This window comes from Microplitis demolitor, chromosome 1 (assembly GCF_026212275.2).
Source record: "Microplitis demolitor isolate Queensland-Clemson2020A chromosome 1, iyMicDemo2.1a, whole genome shotgun sequence".
Classification (NCBI taxonomy): domain Eukaryota; kingdom Metazoa; phylum Arthropoda; class Insecta; order Hymenoptera; family Braconidae; genus Microplitis; species Microplitis demolitor.
The window spans coordinates 18,474,791-18,493,553 of NC_068545.1; the positions used below are offsets into that span (position 1 = coordinate 18,474,791).

At 30.8% G+C, this 18,763-nt stretch overlaps 2 protein-coding genes across 6 annotated transcripts in view; one reads left to right on the plus strand and one right to left on the minus strand.

Moving 5' to 3' along the window:
- Positions 1–4,763: 4,763 nt before the first annotated feature.
- The window catches only part of LOC103578482 (protein Fe65 homolog), a 33,669-nt gene continuing 19,669 nt past the window's right edge, over positions 4,764–18,763 (plus strand). For 4 of the 5 annotated variants that reach the window (XM_053738277.1, XM_008559631.3, XM_053738286.1 and 1 more), the window contains exons 1-2: positions 4,764–4,918; positions 15,875–16,260. In XM_053738277.1, coding sequence (XP_053594252.1) covers positions 15,936–16,260 — 325 coding nt within the window. In that variant the 5' untranslated portion in view covers positions 4,764–4,918; positions 15,875–15,935. Of the gene's footprint in view, positions 4,919–15,663; positions 15,724–15,874; positions 16,261–18,763 lie in introns of those variants that run through there. The other variant, XM_053738282.1, reaches the window with a different exon arrangement.
- LOC103578475 (cytochrome P450 9e2) lies at positions 9,387–11,232 on the minus strand. Its single transcript, XM_008559598.3, has one exon. It carries the CDS (start codon positions 11,103–11,105, stop codon positions 9,558–9,560), a length of 1,548 nt encoding a protein of 515 aa, XP_008557820.1. The 5' UTR covers positions 11,106–11,232; the 3' UTR covers positions 9,387–9,557.

Sequence of the window (18,763 nt, forward strand, 5' to 3'; positions counted from 1 at the left end):
CTCCAGTATTTGCTGTTCGAAAATTTGTCTGGAAAGCCGAGTACGGGTTTACGTACCACGTATTACGTACACGAATACTCGAGGCACGGAATAGAATGCTTGATGGTGTGGCGGTTAGTATTCCTGGCTCCATTCTACCTATTTCTCTGGAGATAACCGCATGGGTCGACTCCTTGACTTCTGACATCTAACCGCTGACGCATTCTCGAGTCTTGAGATATGCAACTGTAATATTATATTATTTAGTAGTAACTCAGCATATTTTTACCTATTGCACCCACAATAATTTTGTCGTAATTTGTAATTAATTTTCTTAACGACATAATTATATTGCCTCATTAAGTAACGCTTCGTTGTTTATCTCCTTTAAAAAATATTTTTATTTAACCAATAAGAATCCTAAAATTATCATTCCAGTTTTCTTATTGATAACAAAATGGATTAATTATTTATTTACTGTATTACATTATTTTGAAAAATAAAAATATGATACTATATTTAGTAAGTGCGTATTTATCAGTCGTTAACTCGATCAAATTATTATTAAATTGCTGCGATAAATATTGTTCAATGTTATATATATATATATATATATATATATATATATATATATATGTACCTGGTGGTGATGATGAGGATGATATGGGCAGATCGGTAGATATCGTAGGCTGGTCATTGCGTGATGTAAAAGCGTCAGGAGGGTCAGGAGGTGTATATATGTATATATATATATATAAGCTAAACGAGTAAAATGGAAATAGGTACTTCATCCGGTCACGATATAACAGACTTCTGGTCTTATAGTTACTAGCAAGGCAACATGAGAAAGACCGATGATTATATGAGTAGAGAAAGTAAAAAGAGACCAATGACGACGACGCCAACGTTAACGCCAACGCCATCGCCAATATCGACGTTGCCGCCGTTGGTGCGTTAGTGCATATATATATATATCACTTGACGGGTGCTGGCTGTAATTTGCGGCTTTTTCATACCGCGCCCGTCGTTTGTAATCTGCTTGCGACAGCTTTTGGAGTGGGATTCTATCCTACATATCTGCACCGTATAACTGAGGGGGTATGTGTTTCAATGTAGTATCAGCAAAGGTATGGGGATGATGCAGAACTCTTTTTTTACCTTCATTCTTATTTTTATCCTTATATTACTTGTACTTATCCTCCGTATTCTTTTTTTTCTGTTAAAGTAAAATATTCAGTTTTAATAACTTTATATAATTACAGATTTTCTAATTATTCTACGAGACTATTTTCAAGATGTTCTATACAGCAGGATAAGTTGAGTATCATACCAATGACGGCAGTAAGTGAATAGTGATAGTTTGATGTTTGATTCTTTCTCTTGTCAAGCATGGATTATTTTTTACGTAAGGAACTGGATCTCTGAATCAGATTATTTTGGTTCTGCTTGTGGAAAACAAAATCTCTTAGATCAAACTTCTGAATACTGTTATTTATTTTATAAAGGTAGAATTTATTCATAACGTATGTACATTATTAGATATACGAATTATCAATAGTACTTTTGTTTATTTATTTTAACAGTCAGCCGATTGTCGAATTTTAAAAATTATTTTTGGGAGTCTATTCAGTTATAGATTATCTCGTATTATCCGGGACTATTAGCCATACCCAATGGTCTTTGAAACCGATTATTGGTTGTGTGACTTTGGAGAATCGATAATATTGGATCGATGCCAATAGACCGGTGTCTGACAATTGTTGGCGTGGAAATAATGATTTCTATTCCAACAGAGTCATGTCAGGTCACCTACTAAAAAAAATAATAATAGTATACACACATATCGAGTAGGTCGTGATGATAAAAGCATACGTGGATTGCATGTGTAAAAAAAGAACGACAATAAATTTACTTTAAAGACTAAGCCCTGACTTTTTTGCTAATGCTCGTTTTATATTTAAAAGCATATATATTTTAATACGATATTTTTTAATTTTTCCAAAAATATACATTCTAGCCATTTATACATTTATTTAAATAATATGTTTATCTAGATGAACATAGAAGTGAAGGAAAATGATTTTTTTTCCAAAACAGAGCCCCTTGTCTCGATTGTTTACGGATTGAGTGCCGAATGTTTATGTATTGAGTATGCATTTTCTGTTGAAACTTCAGACGAGGGCTTCTGAAATAGCACTAGCACATCGAAGTGAAGGAAAATAATTTTTTTTTCCAACATCGAGCTCCGAGTCCCGATTGTTCACGTCAAGGAGCTTGAAAACAGCAGGAAGTTTTGGGGCTGGCCCGCAGGGACCAGATTTTTTATTATTTTTTTTTTATCAATTTTCTGAAAAGAGCGTCAGTACTTTTATTTTCGTTAACTTTTTATTCCACCGTTATGTAATATCCTAGAAAACACGCCAGTATTATATATATATATATATATATATATATATATATATATATATATATATATATATATATATAATACTTTTCCAGTATAGAGAAGTAAAAAGGCTCCGTTGAATTATCCACTAAGGTTTGGTGTAATATCTACCTATCATGTATATATATATAGATCTACTGTGCATGAAAATAAGAGTGTAGATGTGGATTATTCGGATATATGGTTGCTTTAGCGTACGATTAAATTTCTATACTACTGGAATATGTATATGTTATAAACTCGACGAGAAATAGATACACCCTTGGGGTATTCCGTTTTCTTCCATGTATTTTATTCATATATATTTATATACATATGTACACAATATCGAGCGCAATAAGAATATTTATTTTGATATGACTGCAACCCAAAAAGAAAAACAGCACATTAAATATTAAATCATTATTTTTTAATAGTCTGACAACGATGCCAAAATTTAGTTGAATAATTTATTTCTTGATTCCCTTGTTATAATACCTTGACTGTAATTAAATCAACAAAACATTATATAGAGTAGTATAGCAAGCGAACAGTGAAACATGTCGTTGCAGACGAAGAGAGAAAATTAATTGGATTAGTGAGTGAGTGTCGGTAGAGCAGTAGGAGTCGGAATAGGATCAACGCACAGCACCGAGTTAATACATATATATATATATATATATATATATATATATATATATATATATATATATATATATGTTACATATATACATATATGTAGCGAACAAGGCGGCGAATACCAAATTCGAATATGAGGGAGTTATATACTATATATACTGCATACAAGTGAGTTTGTTGTGGAATGCATTGGATAGACTGTACGATATAGTGGGTCTGGTAGGGAAAAACGAATAATTTAAGTCGTGGGGTGAGAAGTTACCTCATGTGTAAAATTACAATCACCTAATGCCTTCATCCGAGCTAATTTATTTGTATTAAATAGCCAAACATCATTATTGGTTTATATATTTTGAGATACATCGGATAGATACACGTAGTAAATATATATTATGTTACTTATCAATTACCGTCTTAATTTAGGCGGTGTGAATTTAAAATTTTTACACCGTCAAGCGTGTAAATGTGTAATTTATGATAATTTCGCGTTATGAAAAAATAATTATAAAAATATTATTAATATAGTCATGATTAAATAGTTAAAGATATTTAAAGATCACTTTTTGCTCGTTAATTAAAATTATAACGAGTAACACGGAATGGTGTAAAAAAAAAGTAGACACCGAGAGAATTTTATTCCGTTCGTTCACACTACACGGCTCCGTCTATTTTTACACCGAATTTTTTACAGTGTAATATAGTTGGTAGTGAAGGATTGAACACCAATAAACAGGAGAAAAATTATCATAGTCACAGTTTTCCGGAGCGAATTTTTAATTTATTATCTTTTTTTTTCCAAAAATTCAGTAGACAATTTCATTAACTTGTTCGCCGACTATTTAGATGAATTTCATATCCTGAATTTAATTTTCTTATACTTTGTATTCATAAATGCTGAATCCTGTAAATTATTATTTTTGCTCATTAATTTACCAGCTGTCATTAATTTTTTCTTTTTAGTATTTATCAAATAATTATCATCTTTAAATAAAATTATTTAAACCAATTTATAAAAAATAATGATAATAATAAAGTAGATAAATTTAAAAAATTTGAAATTATGTTAAGTTGTGTATTGTTACTTTTAGTAAAAATAAATATAAAGGGTGCCAAGAAAATAAAATCCACCCCTGAGATAAATGAGTGATTTGGAAAAGAGGGGTTGCGCACGGTCGCGCGGTCGCTGGGGTTAGTATTGTAGAAGGGGAAAAGGCTGTTGGTAGCCTTAAAAGTCTCTCTTTCGCCCCTAGAGTGGCGCCATAACACTCTCCTTGTAAAGCATACGCGCAGGCGAACAACTTGTTCTCTCTCTTTCTCTCTCTTTCTGTTTCTCACTTTCTTTCTCTTTCTTTTTTCACCCTTATACTCGAGGTTGCGTGCTTCATTTAAAGTGACACGTTTTCGCGTCTTCGTACTTTGATACACTATTGTAGCTTGCCAACCGACAATTTTCAATCCGATTTTCGTATTATTGTTACAACTATAAAAATCAAATTTTCTTTTAGTTTTTTTTTTTTTTTTTTAAGTATTTTATTGCTGATTATTTGACGTGGCTGTCATATAACGTTTAGCTCGCTTGCGCGTCACGCGTCAAGGCCATGCGAGAGAGTGTGTGAGAAAGAAAAGAACCAAAAAAAGAGAGGTGAGGGTGAAAAAACGAGAAATAAAAAAAAACTACCCTCGTGTTACGTTTCACGTCAAACGCACGCAGAGTCGAGTACAGACGTTGGTGTGTTGTGCGAGTAACAGTATAAATTGTGCGGTAAATTTTATAAATTTTTTTAGTTATTTTTGTTTAAATTTATTTATTCAACTACTTCGATTCGACGTACGAGAAAATTATTTCTTACAGACAACAATACAGGACTATTCATGGTAAATTGTATTATTTTATCCTCATTGTCTTTTTTATAGCCTTCATTTTCTGACGTTTTATCACGTCAACATTTTATTCAAATTTTAAGAGACTGTCACTTTTCATAAATTTATATTCCGCTTAAGTAATAATAGTTATGTTCAGATCATATGTGTGTGCATGTTTCTTTATACTTTTCAGGTGTTTTAAATAAAATTTCTAGTAAAATTATTGAAGTAATTAGCAATTATATTATACGTGAATCCCTAATTAGATTTTGAAGCAGCTGTCAGTTGATCCTAATTTTGACATGTTTTATTTTATTAAATATTTCACAATTTTACTCTTTAATCATAGATTATAAAGCTTAACAAAATGAGATATACATAAATATATATGTACAGAATTTTGTTGAACGTAAAATTATAATTGGGCCATGGTAACTTTGATACTTCCGTTGGTAACACCTTCATCTTTAAAATATTGGTGCTAATTTTGTATCTACCAAAAATTTGAAATTTTATCTCTTCCACATCTTCTATCTTCATTTCTCCGAATTTTTGTTTTTAGCCATCTATTTTTTCTACTGTGATTCTTATTGATTTCAAAAAATAAAAAAAAAAGTTGAAACACCTTTCTTCGTATAGGTATTAGGCCACCTTATTTACAGAGAGAAGATGACTAAGATAAAAGTTTTTTTTGGTCTTTTAAAAAAAGTTTTACTTTATGTCACTTTACTTATTTTCTGTAAAGACGAACGTCAGGTCGTCTCTTCCTAGATTTTCTTGTTTGGTCTCCTTAGAAACCTTGCGGTAGTTATGCGACGTTCAGATACACTATCATCGGGTGGTGGGTGTTGGATACTAAAAAGTGGAGGTGAAGGTGAAGAAGTAGGTAAGAGAGAGGCGAAGTGGGCAAAGGGCGAAATGAGGAAAGAAGAGGGTGGATTCACGGGTGGTTCTGGGTTCTGGGTTCGGGAACGTGACTTGGATACAATATTTTAAAGCCAACTGACGTCAATACTGTGTACGACATCCTTCTGTACGCATCTTTTTATATTTTTTTAAATTGACTCATTAGTTAGTCGACTAAACAAATGTTAAAAAAAATATAAATTGTCTATTTTCAAAAAGGAGAAGAAAAAACTTGTGACCTTAACCTGAGAAAATTCAATACAGCCTAGTTTACTTAGTATACGTAATACTCTTTTTGTTATTGTCCTTATTTTATTATTATTTTTTTTCAATATAAATGTGTACGTATATGTATGTACGATATTTATATAAAAATCTATATTAACATTGAAGAAATTAAAAATGGCAATTATAAAAATCTATCAGGCATAGCAATAGTGATTTGTGGATCGTGGAAATGAACGTTAAGCGTTTAAAAGTTGAAGATAAAAAATAACCAAGAGGAACCGGAAATGAGTTGGTGTGCGACGACTCGTGAAATGAAATTGGAATAAAAACGATCGTTTTTCTACAGATTTTCCAATTTAAATTACTTTTTTTTTTTTTTTCACTTATAACTCTATCGTAATTTTTGTTAGATTACACTGTAAAAAATTGGGAGTGAATTTGGATTTTATTTCATTTCAATCTCCATTCGTTCGAATTCGGAGTTTTAAGGAGTGAATTCCATTTCGAAGCGGATTTTAAATTAATGGTATAATTTTGATAATTAATCATTTGAATTTAAAAAATGAAATGAAAAGAAAACCTTTATCTTTTTATTTATTTTCTCTCTATTGTATGATGATGACTATTATTATTATTATCAAGTATTATGTTTATTGTCGTTGTAAATAAAGATAAATTATTACGCAGAATAAGCAGGATCAATTAAGTTGTGTAACTAAGTATTATTCTTGCTCCAAGACCGATTAGGGTCAATTAAAATAAATATTTAAAGTTGGTGTTGGTTAATTTATTGCGAATGCGAATAGAAATAGTGAGAGAGAGCGAGACGGAAATAAAAGATCTCCGGTAGTTGGTAGTTGCGCATTAAAGTGAGATATGTGCGTCTAAAGGAGTAGGATTTATGGCTCGTAGCAGTATCAGGCTCAAGTTCTAACTCCGTTCTGGAATTTCCTTAAATTTAGAGCCCTACTACGAAGAGCTGACGTGGGTTGAGCTCTAATGCGTTGCGGAGCTAAAGGCAAGATGATTTTATAGAAAAAGAGTAAAAAATTATTGAGTTTAGAGAGCAATGGTACAAAGAAAGAACTTCACCAGAAACGTATTATATTTTAGCTCGAGGAGCGCTAAAATGTTATATTAGTACCCTGCACATGACATTATTATACCGTGAACGTGTCCTCTTTCGACGAGAACGTCAAGAACGTTGAGAGTGTTTGTCTGTTTTAGCCCGCGTTTTAACCCAGTTTTCTTTTTTTTATTATTAACTCACCTTCTTTTTATACTTGAGATATATATGCTTTTCCTTAGCATTCGCATCTCGTATTTTTTTCTAAATGTTGGATGATAATTTGTGCTTGCTTGCTACTGGATACTGGGTACTGGGAATTACTACGTTCAGGAAGGAAACAGGAAGGAAGCAGGAAGGAAGATATAGTAGCATAGTGGTCGGTCACCCAAAAGGCCAACCAGAGAAAATCTAACGCAAAGGTTAAACTAAATAAAACGGAGCAAGGTATCAACCAAAAGCTATTCCATTTTTCTGACAACTTTTATCAGTCGTTCAGAAAATACTTAAGATATGCAAATTCATAATATGTAATATCAATTATCAGAGAAATAAACCTGACTATCTTTGTTGTACTCGTACAGTAACTGAGAATTTTGAAACTTTTGTCGTAGACGAAATTTTGAAAATACGAAATTTTTAGACCTCTGCTAAGGTTTTAAAAAATACTAAGACTCTGTTTTAGCTTTCCAGTGTTTGTCCGTGAATTTAATTGACTTTACTCGGTTGACGTTACCCCTTAATCATGTTCATTTTTTTTAAACATAACATATAGAAAAACAAAAAAATACATAGTAGTTTATAGTAGTGTTTATTGAAGTAGACGGTATATAGGTCGGGTCGTCGCTTATTCGCTCGGTTGACAAACGCCTGTAGTAATATTCATATTTTGTGTACTGTATAAGTACATACATGTACGTCACCTATTCACCACTCACGTTTTATGTAATAAAAATGAAACAAAATTTTTCAACACACAATACATGAACCGGTAAAATAAAAATAAAATATATATAATCCAACTTTGTTTTTGTAACTTTTGTTAGTATTTCATATGTTTATTATTACTTTGTTTTGCTTGTTGACTGTGTTTTTATGCTGTAAAAGAATTTATAATTAAATACACTCATACATTTGTCATTGGAGATTAATTTTTCATATTTATTACAATTTTTTATAAAAGTAATTGTAGTAACAAATATGAAATATTAACTTTTTTCAAATGAGTTTTAGAGTGAGAAGGCGGGAGTAAGAGAGGGGAGAGATTGAAGGGAATTATTTGATAGCAAAATTGTCATTGTGATGCTATAGAGTATATTTAATAGATATATTAAGTAGAGGTATGATTCGACGGATATGGGTCGTAACATTTGTCAGTGTATTTTATTACCGTCAGTAACTAGAGGGAATACTGTTTCTACATAAATTCTTTAATGATTCAGCCCTATTTTAACTTTCAATGTCTTTACTATCATAAAAAGCTATTGACGTTCTTGTCCATAAACAATTTCTTATTCCCAACTTAGTTTAGCCCATGCTATCATTGTATATTTATTGGGGCCATTACATGACAAACAAAGAGAATAAAGTTAATGTACAACTTTGTAATTAATATGTACTCTATATAAATATTAATTATGATAAAAAAAAAGAAAATAGTGATGTTAATAAAGATATATGGGTACTTTTTATAGTAAAAAGTCAAAAAATAAATTTTGTGGTATCTCATTAGCATCAATTGCTAGGGCTGGGTTATGTATATATATATATTAGTGTATGAGGTTTAAAATAAAACCTTTTTGTTTAGTAAACATGCCGTGCAAAACGACTGTAGTCTTTTTCCCGGGGGAAATTAAACAAAGATGTATACGATGTTCTACCCGACATAGATTTTCTTATTTACCTATATACTACTGGTGTACCGTATCGATAACATAATTTTTATAATACATGCACTTCTTTCTTCTTTATTTTTTTTATTCATGCTTAATTTCCGTACTGTTATATGTTACTCCATAAATTATTTTTTATTTGATGCTGTGAAAAAAAAGTTAATATTCTATTAAAATAATTTATACTTATTATATATCGTAATATAAAATGAGTTTTTAATTAACCATTTTGGGAAACCACTGAGTAGGGAACCAGATGGCTCAATAATCATAATCGTTGAATATTAATTAACCGTATATGCGTACTTATGTGCTAGTAGATATGAGCTGGCTTCATGTTTAATTAATTAATACGGGAATTTAAGATTCAAAATGAGTAAATTCAATGTAAAATGTATAAAAATACTTTTAATCTACAACACAAAAAGTCATAAACTTTGTAATATCATAGATAAACTTTTAAGAAGCAAAAAAATAATAATATATCATTAATCTAATCGTGAAATGGCTGTAATATTTTTTAATCACAGTTGTTTGGACAGATGTATAAATATAAATATTATAAAGGCTTGATGATCATCCAAACTCCACCTTCAGGTGAATTGAGCAGAGAATTACAACACCAAACAAGAGGCTGTTTGGTTTTTTGTGAAATTTCAAGTGAAAAGTTGTCAAGTAAAATCGTAAGAGCACCTTTCATTTGTAGCAATGCCATTCTCTGTCCGACACATACTCTGCGGCCTCCTCCAAAAGGCAGATAAACAAATTTCTGTTGATTAGATTTATTTTCATCAATGAATCTTTCTGGGTCAAATTTATCTGAATCTTGCCAGTACTTTTTATCTTTATGTAATTCTTCCAGTGGTATTGTAATTTTAGTACCTGGTTCAACAGTACATTCGACATTGTCAAATCCAATGAGTTTGAATTCTTTGGTACACTTTTTTTGTAAAATAGATGCCGCTGGTGATAGTCTCATTGATTCTTTAATAACCAAATCCATGTATTTGAGATCTTGAATAGCGTCGTAAGTTATTTCGTTATTATATTTATTCAATGTTTCTTTTATTTCTTTACGAACTTTATTTTGGACATCTGGATTACTAGCTATATGATAAGTTATAAATGTTAATGTTAAACTTGAAGTCAAATAACCATCAATAAGAAATGATGATGCGTGTCCAGCTATTGAAAGTAGTATATCTTTTTTTTCATTATCATTGCTGTTAAATTCATTATATTTATATGTATCACTCAAATGTTGTACAAAATCATTACCCCGAGTATTATTTTTTTTTCGTGATTCTAAAATATCATTGACGATGCCGCGAAAATAATGATCTATTTTTGGTGATATAAAATGCGCTTTAATAATATTATTCAATGATGGAATAACTGATACAATCATAGTTTTGAATGCATCCAACGATGTTGGATTGAACATCAGTTTAGCTATTTCAAAAAAATTATCTGAATTATTTGAAAAACAATTACCGTCAATTCCAAAACCAGCTTTTGCAATAAATGCAGATGTAAAACGGGCAAATAGTTCTTGTGAATCAATTTCAATTGATTTACCATCACCACTTGACTTCATTTCTTTATTTATGTAATTTTTGAATTCTATACAAACATCACGCACTGAAAGTGACATATTTTTTAATTTTCCACTTGACATATTATTCGTTAGAATTGAACGTTCTTGTTTCCATTCTTCACCTTGCAAAAAAAATGGATTACGGCTTACTAATGGATCCAATTCGGGGTTTATTTCAATTCCATTTTTGTCAAAACTCGTGAAATTTGTTTGAAATATTATTTTTATTAATTCTGGATCTCTTATCAATAATTCTGGTTCACCAACATTATAAAGTCCAACCATACTATGTTGAGATGCTGATTTATAAAATTCTTCATATAATTGAGCAATATTTTTACGCATACTCAAAACGGGCCAAATATTTCCAATAAATGGTACACTACTTTTTATAACTGGTATTCCACGTTTTTCCCAATACTTTTGTTTTTCCGTCAGATAATAATAAATTATAAATATTAAGACAACGATAAGTGTCAAAACAATTGTATATGAATAATTATTATCCATTTTTGACACTGTTTATTATATAAAATTCAAAATTTTTATGCTTGTTCAATAATGAGCACTTGATAATTTTATTATGCAATATTATTAACAAAGATTAAATTCTTTATTACTCTTTTACACTCGTCTGATGACGGTAGCACACTGCTGCATCTGATTTCATTTTACGTTAATTGAGTCGTCGGATACTCTAATAATGCATGTTATGCACGTAGGAAGGAGAATATTATTGGTGTCCTTGACATCAAATTATATATGATGATGTTGACTGAAAAATATTGCGCAGTTATTACGCTCGTTTGCTGATATAAAATTATCTTATTAGCAATGATAAGTAAAACTAGTTATTTAAGCATAAAAATTATTTTTTATTTTTAAAATTTAAATTACATATGACGAACGTAATATTAAATTGAGATTAGATGTTTATATTAGATCCGTTGCTGAAATTGTCAATTTATTTTTACTGCACACAGTGAGCGATTATTAATTATTGTCCAACGCGCACGTTCAATCAACCTACGGCAAACACCCACCAGAATAATCGATTATCAATTCGTCTTGTATCATGTGACATATATATGATTTTTTTTAAATTTGAGGATCGATATGCTGGTGAGTGAATACTACGCTGGTTAAAAAAACTTTATTTGAGCCATATCGTTGGTTAGGAATGGTGCCAAGCTTTTATGCTTTGATTTCCACTTCCCTTGACTTTTTTCTATGGAAATAGGACGAGAATCCAGATTGAATTTGGTCGCATCCGTTATTACTCCGAGGTCACACAAGTCGAAGGTGGGAATAAATTAATCTTCAAATTTATTTTTATTTATTTAATTTTAAATCACTACGGTGATATTGAAACTTCATTGTTGATAATTTATCATCGATTAGACGGTTCTTCTATTGATTTTATAATAAAATAATTTGATAATTTTTCATGTGATAATTTTTGCAAACAGATATTGTTTAAAAATTTGAAATAATATATATACATTTTATGTACTCTATAAAATTGAGATTTGCAATAAAGCAAGATTAAGACGTCACTTGGATGGACGATAAAAAATGTTGGAATCGCCGACTTCAATTCATTTGCGAGCTGCTGCAAGATGCACCGGAGGAAAAGCAGAAAAAAATAAAAATGAACGTAACGATAATAATAATAATAAAAAATAGTCTGGTCTAGCTTTCAGCCGACCTGAATGCTCCCTCAGCTTTGAAATAAAAAAGATTGAGACTGGCAGTGTAGCAGGCTTGAGGTAGAAATGAGAAAGGCGAATAAATGCAACCTCACTGTATTATACCGTAGTTGTTTTTGTTTTTATTGTTGTCCGCTGTCATACTTCCATTGTCATACATTTTACATTTACTCTGGGGTCACACTAATCGTCTCCATAGAAGTATATTTTTTTTAATTTGTACTCTGAAATTGCAGGAATATATCAACCCTAATTTTTTTTAATACACCAGGATATGGATTTTATTTAAACTCGCATTCACTCCGAATTTAATTTGAGTTCACTCTGCAATTTTTTTATAATTTATAAAAAATCGTTGGTATTAATTTCGAGACGATTATTTTTGAGCTCGAAAAGTCATCGGTCCAATAAAAAACAATAAAAATTTCGTGATTCAGTTTGTAGAGTCAACGGGTTTTCTATTTCGATTACGTTTCTTTACTTTTTTACAATACATTAGTATACTAAAGAGTATCATCATCCACAATTTGTTTTTTTTTCCTTTCTTTTGTTGGATACAATGCACGTATAAGTGAAGTAACAGAGGTTAAATAACAGTAGTGTTCTAGAAGATGTATGTGGAAAATTTTACCACTCGTGAAAATAGACCGAGTATTTTATGACTCGGCAACTACTCCTACTGGATCTAGTAGTTCTACTACTAGCAAGCATGACCAACTTTTTTTCTCTGATTTTTTTTTTACTAATAACACTCAAACTCGAATATTTTTTTCTTCACTTTTCATACACTCGCAATTTTTTTCCTCTCTCAAATGTGCATTAACTTAACCATCTCGTTTTTGTGGAACCTACTGAGTGTCTTTTCCTTTTGGTATGATGAATTCGCGCTCAAGATACTTAAACAAATGTTTATTTTTTTTGCTCTTTATAGACAAGCAGTCTACACGAGTTCTTTCACAAGTTACTTTAATTACTTCTACTATTGATGTAATGAGTATCATTGAGTCTAGTGTTTTACTTTAAGTTGTTCAAAATTTATGTTGAAATTTCCTTTGACATATTATACTAACATTAAATAAATTATCATTAATTAATTATAAATTCAAAGTTATGTACTTTGTGTAGGAAAGTGATGGGAGGAATTTTTAATTTATTTGTTTTTAATCAAAGTATAAATTTACTTTTTGTTAAAATTTTAAAAAAGGAGTAAATAAGAAGTTTGTCATTTCAGCGGAGGGATTTCGGAGTGACACAGATTTTATTTCAATCCGTATTCACTCCGATTCAGACTTTTAATATTAAAATTCCTCTTCGGAGTGAAGGTTACTCAGAGGGAATCAATTAAATAAATAGTCATCCGCTCCATATTTACTCTGGATTTAATCCTCATTCACTCCGCAATTAAAATACGATATATTTTTTTTTCTCATTATCATTACTCACAATAAATAACATCGATTCTTTTCCACACTACCGATGTAAAAAAAAAAAAATAAAAAATAATAAAAAGGTAAAATATGATACCATGTCGGTTAGTTAAGTCTTATCATAATTGCATCGTAATCGTCGACACAAAGTGGTCGATAGGCAGTCTGCTACTTCCATGTTGACTTGGCTGTCGAAGAGCTTTATTATTTATTTTTTTTTTTAACTTACTAGCACGGCGCCAATAAGTATATCATTTATATGATAGTGCATTTACAACCCACAAGTTTACGTATACATATTTAAAAAAAAAGTACAAAAGTGTGCTTTGGCCGTTGCGTGGCTGCATCATCAGGTTGTATATATGCATATATAACTGATTTTTTTATGTGTATTAGGTCTGAGAGCCGCTGGACTGGCGCCAGGTTGACTGGAGCCTCAATCGCGATCAATCAACCTGCGGCAGCAGCGTTTCAAGCTATTGACCCACCCATTCTATGTACTGTAGTTCACTTCTTACTCTTTTAACATGCTACTCGATAATACTTGATTATTAGTTTTTTTTAAGTGTTCAAAGTTCTTCCGCAATCGCTTATTAAGGAAAATTATTACCTGAAGCATGTCAACAATGACAATTATTTATTTTGCATTTTTAATTAGATTTTTACGGGAATAAATTACAAGGAAAAAAATTTACTGTTGCAGCAACAGTAAATCTTTTTTCGTGCAGCTTTATTTTCAAAGACTTCTCTGAATTCTAGAGATATCCTAGAAAAATCCCAGAGAAATGTTTTTTCTTCACTTTTCCATGTAAGGACTTGACTTGGATGTTCGCCGAGATGAGATCCGAAATAAGGATTAAAACGAAAAAATGTAGAGAAAATAGAAAAGCGAGAGACTCCTCAAAGAAAGAAAGTTCATATGTAGTCGAACCTTTTCAGAGCAAACTTATATCATGGGTTTCCTAGGTTTATGTTATGTACCAAAGAAAACCAAAAATGAAAATAAAAAAAATTACGAGTAAATAAATAAATCAAGTTAATGAGACCTATTGGCTCGTAAAAACAAATAAATAATAGAAATATTGCGTTGTCATAGATTTTCTTTTACAAAACGCGCTCCCATAAAAAACGCAGCAGGATATATTCAAAATTAAGGGTTGGCCTTAGGGGTCGTTCCGATAATTTTACTTGAGTGAATTTTTTGAGGCTGTTTGAAAGGCTTACGAGTCGAGAAAAATCCAGCGTATATGAATTTTTTTATTTTTAAGAAAAATATTTTTTTGTCGCACTGTTCGACCCTACAGGTACATCGTTTATCTACTTTAGTATGCCCTATATATACTAACACAAATATCGAAAAAGAATAACAGTAATAATAATAATGGTAATAAAAGAAAGGCAGGGTCTTAGCTCTGGCGCTCATTGATCTATGACGGCCCTGGTTGGTCTTCGATTTATACTATACTCTTAAAATCGCATTGTAATATATATATATAGTCAAATAGACCTGATAACCGGTAATAGGTTTATCCATGGCTGATTTTTTAAGCTATTTTATGTAATACACAGTATACTTTAAAATCAGTGTCTGTATAGTAGTAGTGTGTGTTGTCTTTTTAGCACCAGTAGGTCATATCACTTTGTTCAGTTTATAGTTGTATGATTTGTGTGATAATACCATATATGTATCTACTTCAGACTACTTCACTAAAATTGCGAGCGTACTTTCTTCAATTGGGTTTACATTATAACGATTTTGATTGATTTTAATTGGTTTAAATACACATGTAGTTACGGCCCTGTAATGCTTGACATGATCGGAGGCGATGCACCCACGTTATACAATAATACTTGGATTAGCAGCAGCAGCAAAAGCAGAAGTAGCAACAGCAGAATTAATAACAGCTATAGTAGTAGTTAAGTGTGCCCTGTCGATGACATATCATGTAACTCTATTTATCATCAATTATTAAGCTGCTTTATATAGCACGTGTTCGTAATATTAAAATTTGTCATCATAAATCCTCCTAGTATAAATAATAATAAATAAAATAAATTATCAGTGTTTGTTGTCGCGGATTGTAAATAATTAATTGGTTGGTTTCTAATGATGATAAATAATGAATAATTATTGAATATTTAGATAATCATCTCCCTGGAGTTAAGAGGATAACGACGGATAGTTGGCAGTCTCTGTTCTACCTATGTTGTGCGGAGAATTGTTTAACGGTGGCTTCGTGAGTGCGGGAGCAGTTCCTGCGGTACCCTACAGTCTTATTGGGCTCTGGATACCCGGCTGCGTACGAGCGACAAATCCGCGTCTTATTACCTCATCATATCTCCCGCTGTTGACGGAATTGTTAGCTGCTAGGTGTCTTGAAGAGCAATATTATAATAATTTTTTTTGTAAAAATATGGATGTTGTAAGGCAAACCCAGCATTCAAATACAAACGATCAATCTTCAACTAATAATGATCTTGATCTTGATCTTGACCTTGATCTCGACAACGAGGACAGTGTTTTTCTCGGTAAGTTATTTGTTTTTATTTTTTTATATGTCTAGAATTAATGTTTCGCGGGCAAGCGCAATCATATCACTTTTTATATTCATATATATTTTATATATGTACATATTGTCGTGTAAATTGTGGATAATATTTTGATGATAATTTTTACGCGAGCCAAGATGAGTTGCAGAATCACAACACAAAATTGGACATGTGAGAGTCTGACCGCCCACTAATTTTTTTCGCAGATCGATTATCAACAGAATTTCAAATCATACACTAGTGTACATGTTTCGCGCACATGCTGCTTTTCATAAATTTATTTCAATTGTATTGTCAATTGTGTATATTTTCATAGTAAGGCCGATTAAGTATATAGAAAAGAGAATTCACATACATTTCATATCTTTCTTATTATTGGATATTAGAAAAGAAAAATTTCGTGAGTCCTAGATCTTTCACAGAAACATTTGATATTATATTTATATATATATTTTTTATTTTGATTTAATGGAATTGCACAGATGTGCTAGATGTTGTGGATTTCAACAGAATGGATGTTCAAGAAAAATACGAAAAAGTTTATCCAACACGCAATCAGTAACACATGTTATCGTCATAAAATTCAGTTAAAAACTGCCATTGCGTCTTGCGGGTGTGCAAAAAATAGTTGGAAAGTTTATCGTTTTTCTGTTACTTTTCAAATCGGTCTATATTATTCTTTCAATAGTCATACATATATACACAAGTAAACTTAATTAAAATAGTTTATTTATATATAAAAAGTTGGCGATGTGTTCGGAAAAAAAGTTAATGGACTATGGAAAATTTAAAACTATTCGTAGAATAAAGCGAGCGACGAATTCTCAGCTTCATACTTGGCACAGTTGGTAAAGTAGCTGAAAGTCAAACGAGCACTTGTTCGAGCTAAGAACAAAGTTGGTTAAATTAAATGGACCTGTGTTTCTATACTAGGTTTTGCCACCATATTTATTTGATCTTAGCGCTCGCTATTGTCGGTAGCGACTCAACACACCCCCGTTTTCGGCTTCGCCTTTGCTATTTGAGTTTAAAAACTAGACCAAGTTGCACTTATTTTGCACGCCTTCTTTTATTTTTACATCAAATTAGCGCCTAAAATAAAAATAACTTTTGTCTCAATTAAAACGAATAATTTTATATAAACGTTCGCGTATTGTATGTTATTTGTCGGGATAAACCACACAATAAGGTTTACTATAGTTATTTCCGCCCTATTTCTCTACCAGTGTTTGTTATCATTGAGATGTATATATATATAGAATATGATTTCCGGGTATAATGAAAGATAAAGGAAATAAATCAAGAATTTAATTCAATTAATATTTACCACGTTCACAAACTTTCTCAATTAATCTATAATAATTGGATCATCTTGATCGATAAATTTTCTGCTACAGCTATTGATAAAATAATTATTTGTCGGTGATATAAATTTATTTCTTTTCATAATCCGATTAATCAATTTAATTGAATAAAAAAATGACTACGATATGTAGACATGATTTTTTTGTTATGAATGCATGTGAAAAATTATTTGTTGATAGTATTGTTACTGAATTAATCTTTGCTGAGGAGAACAATTGCTATTGTATTGATATAGACTTGGATCTTATATACGTTTATGTTCAAAATATATATACATTCCATACCCTATACATTAACTACGAAGGGATCACGTCCGTACCCTAAGACTCCTGACAGGTTGTTCAATCCTTTGATATATATATATATATATATATATATATATATATATATATATATATATATATTATAGGCCCGAAGTTAAGAAGCAATTCCCGAGCGATGAATTTATGGCTACTTTAGATTAGCGCGCTTGGGACCAATAAAAGTCTCGTGGTTTCTTTGTTTTCTTTTCTTCTCTTTTATTTTATATAACGCAATTATTATTTTATATTTATTCTGGCTATATAATAATAAAAACAATTAATTACCTACTTACCGTTTTATTAATTAATAAACAATCGATTCATGTAATAAAAAAAAAGAACATTTATAAAATTAAACAGTAGCTAAAATTTTGGAAATTTTTGTTCTTATAATTTAAATCACTTGTCTGTAGTTTATTACACATTTTTTTTCCACACAGAAATCCTATTATGATATTACTTAATTCTTTTTTTTATGGTCATTTGTATTTTACGTTTTTCATTGGGTATGTACTCTTATAGCTCGGTCATACACGGTCGAAAATGTCGAAATAATCAAGGGAGAAAGGAAGTGAAGAACAGAGAGAGGAAGTGTGTTGCTAACGCAATAACATTTCAATTCAAGGACGGAAATTGCTAAAGGGTATTTCGTCGTTCTCATAATGTGTACTCTGTCGATCGGGTGGGCGTAGTCCTCTTATCTGTAGATATTATTTTTTATTTATATCCAAATAAATTTGATTTTTTATTTATGTCAATTATTTTTATTATTTAAAATAATTAAATATTCAGTTTAAATTATTTCATTTAATAAA

Bases quoted from the DNA above. Each gene is read 5' to 3' on its own strand.
- LOC103578475 (XM_008559598.3), bottom strand. From the start codon at position 11,105: ATGGATAATAATTATTCATATACAATTGTTTTGACACTTATCGTTGTC.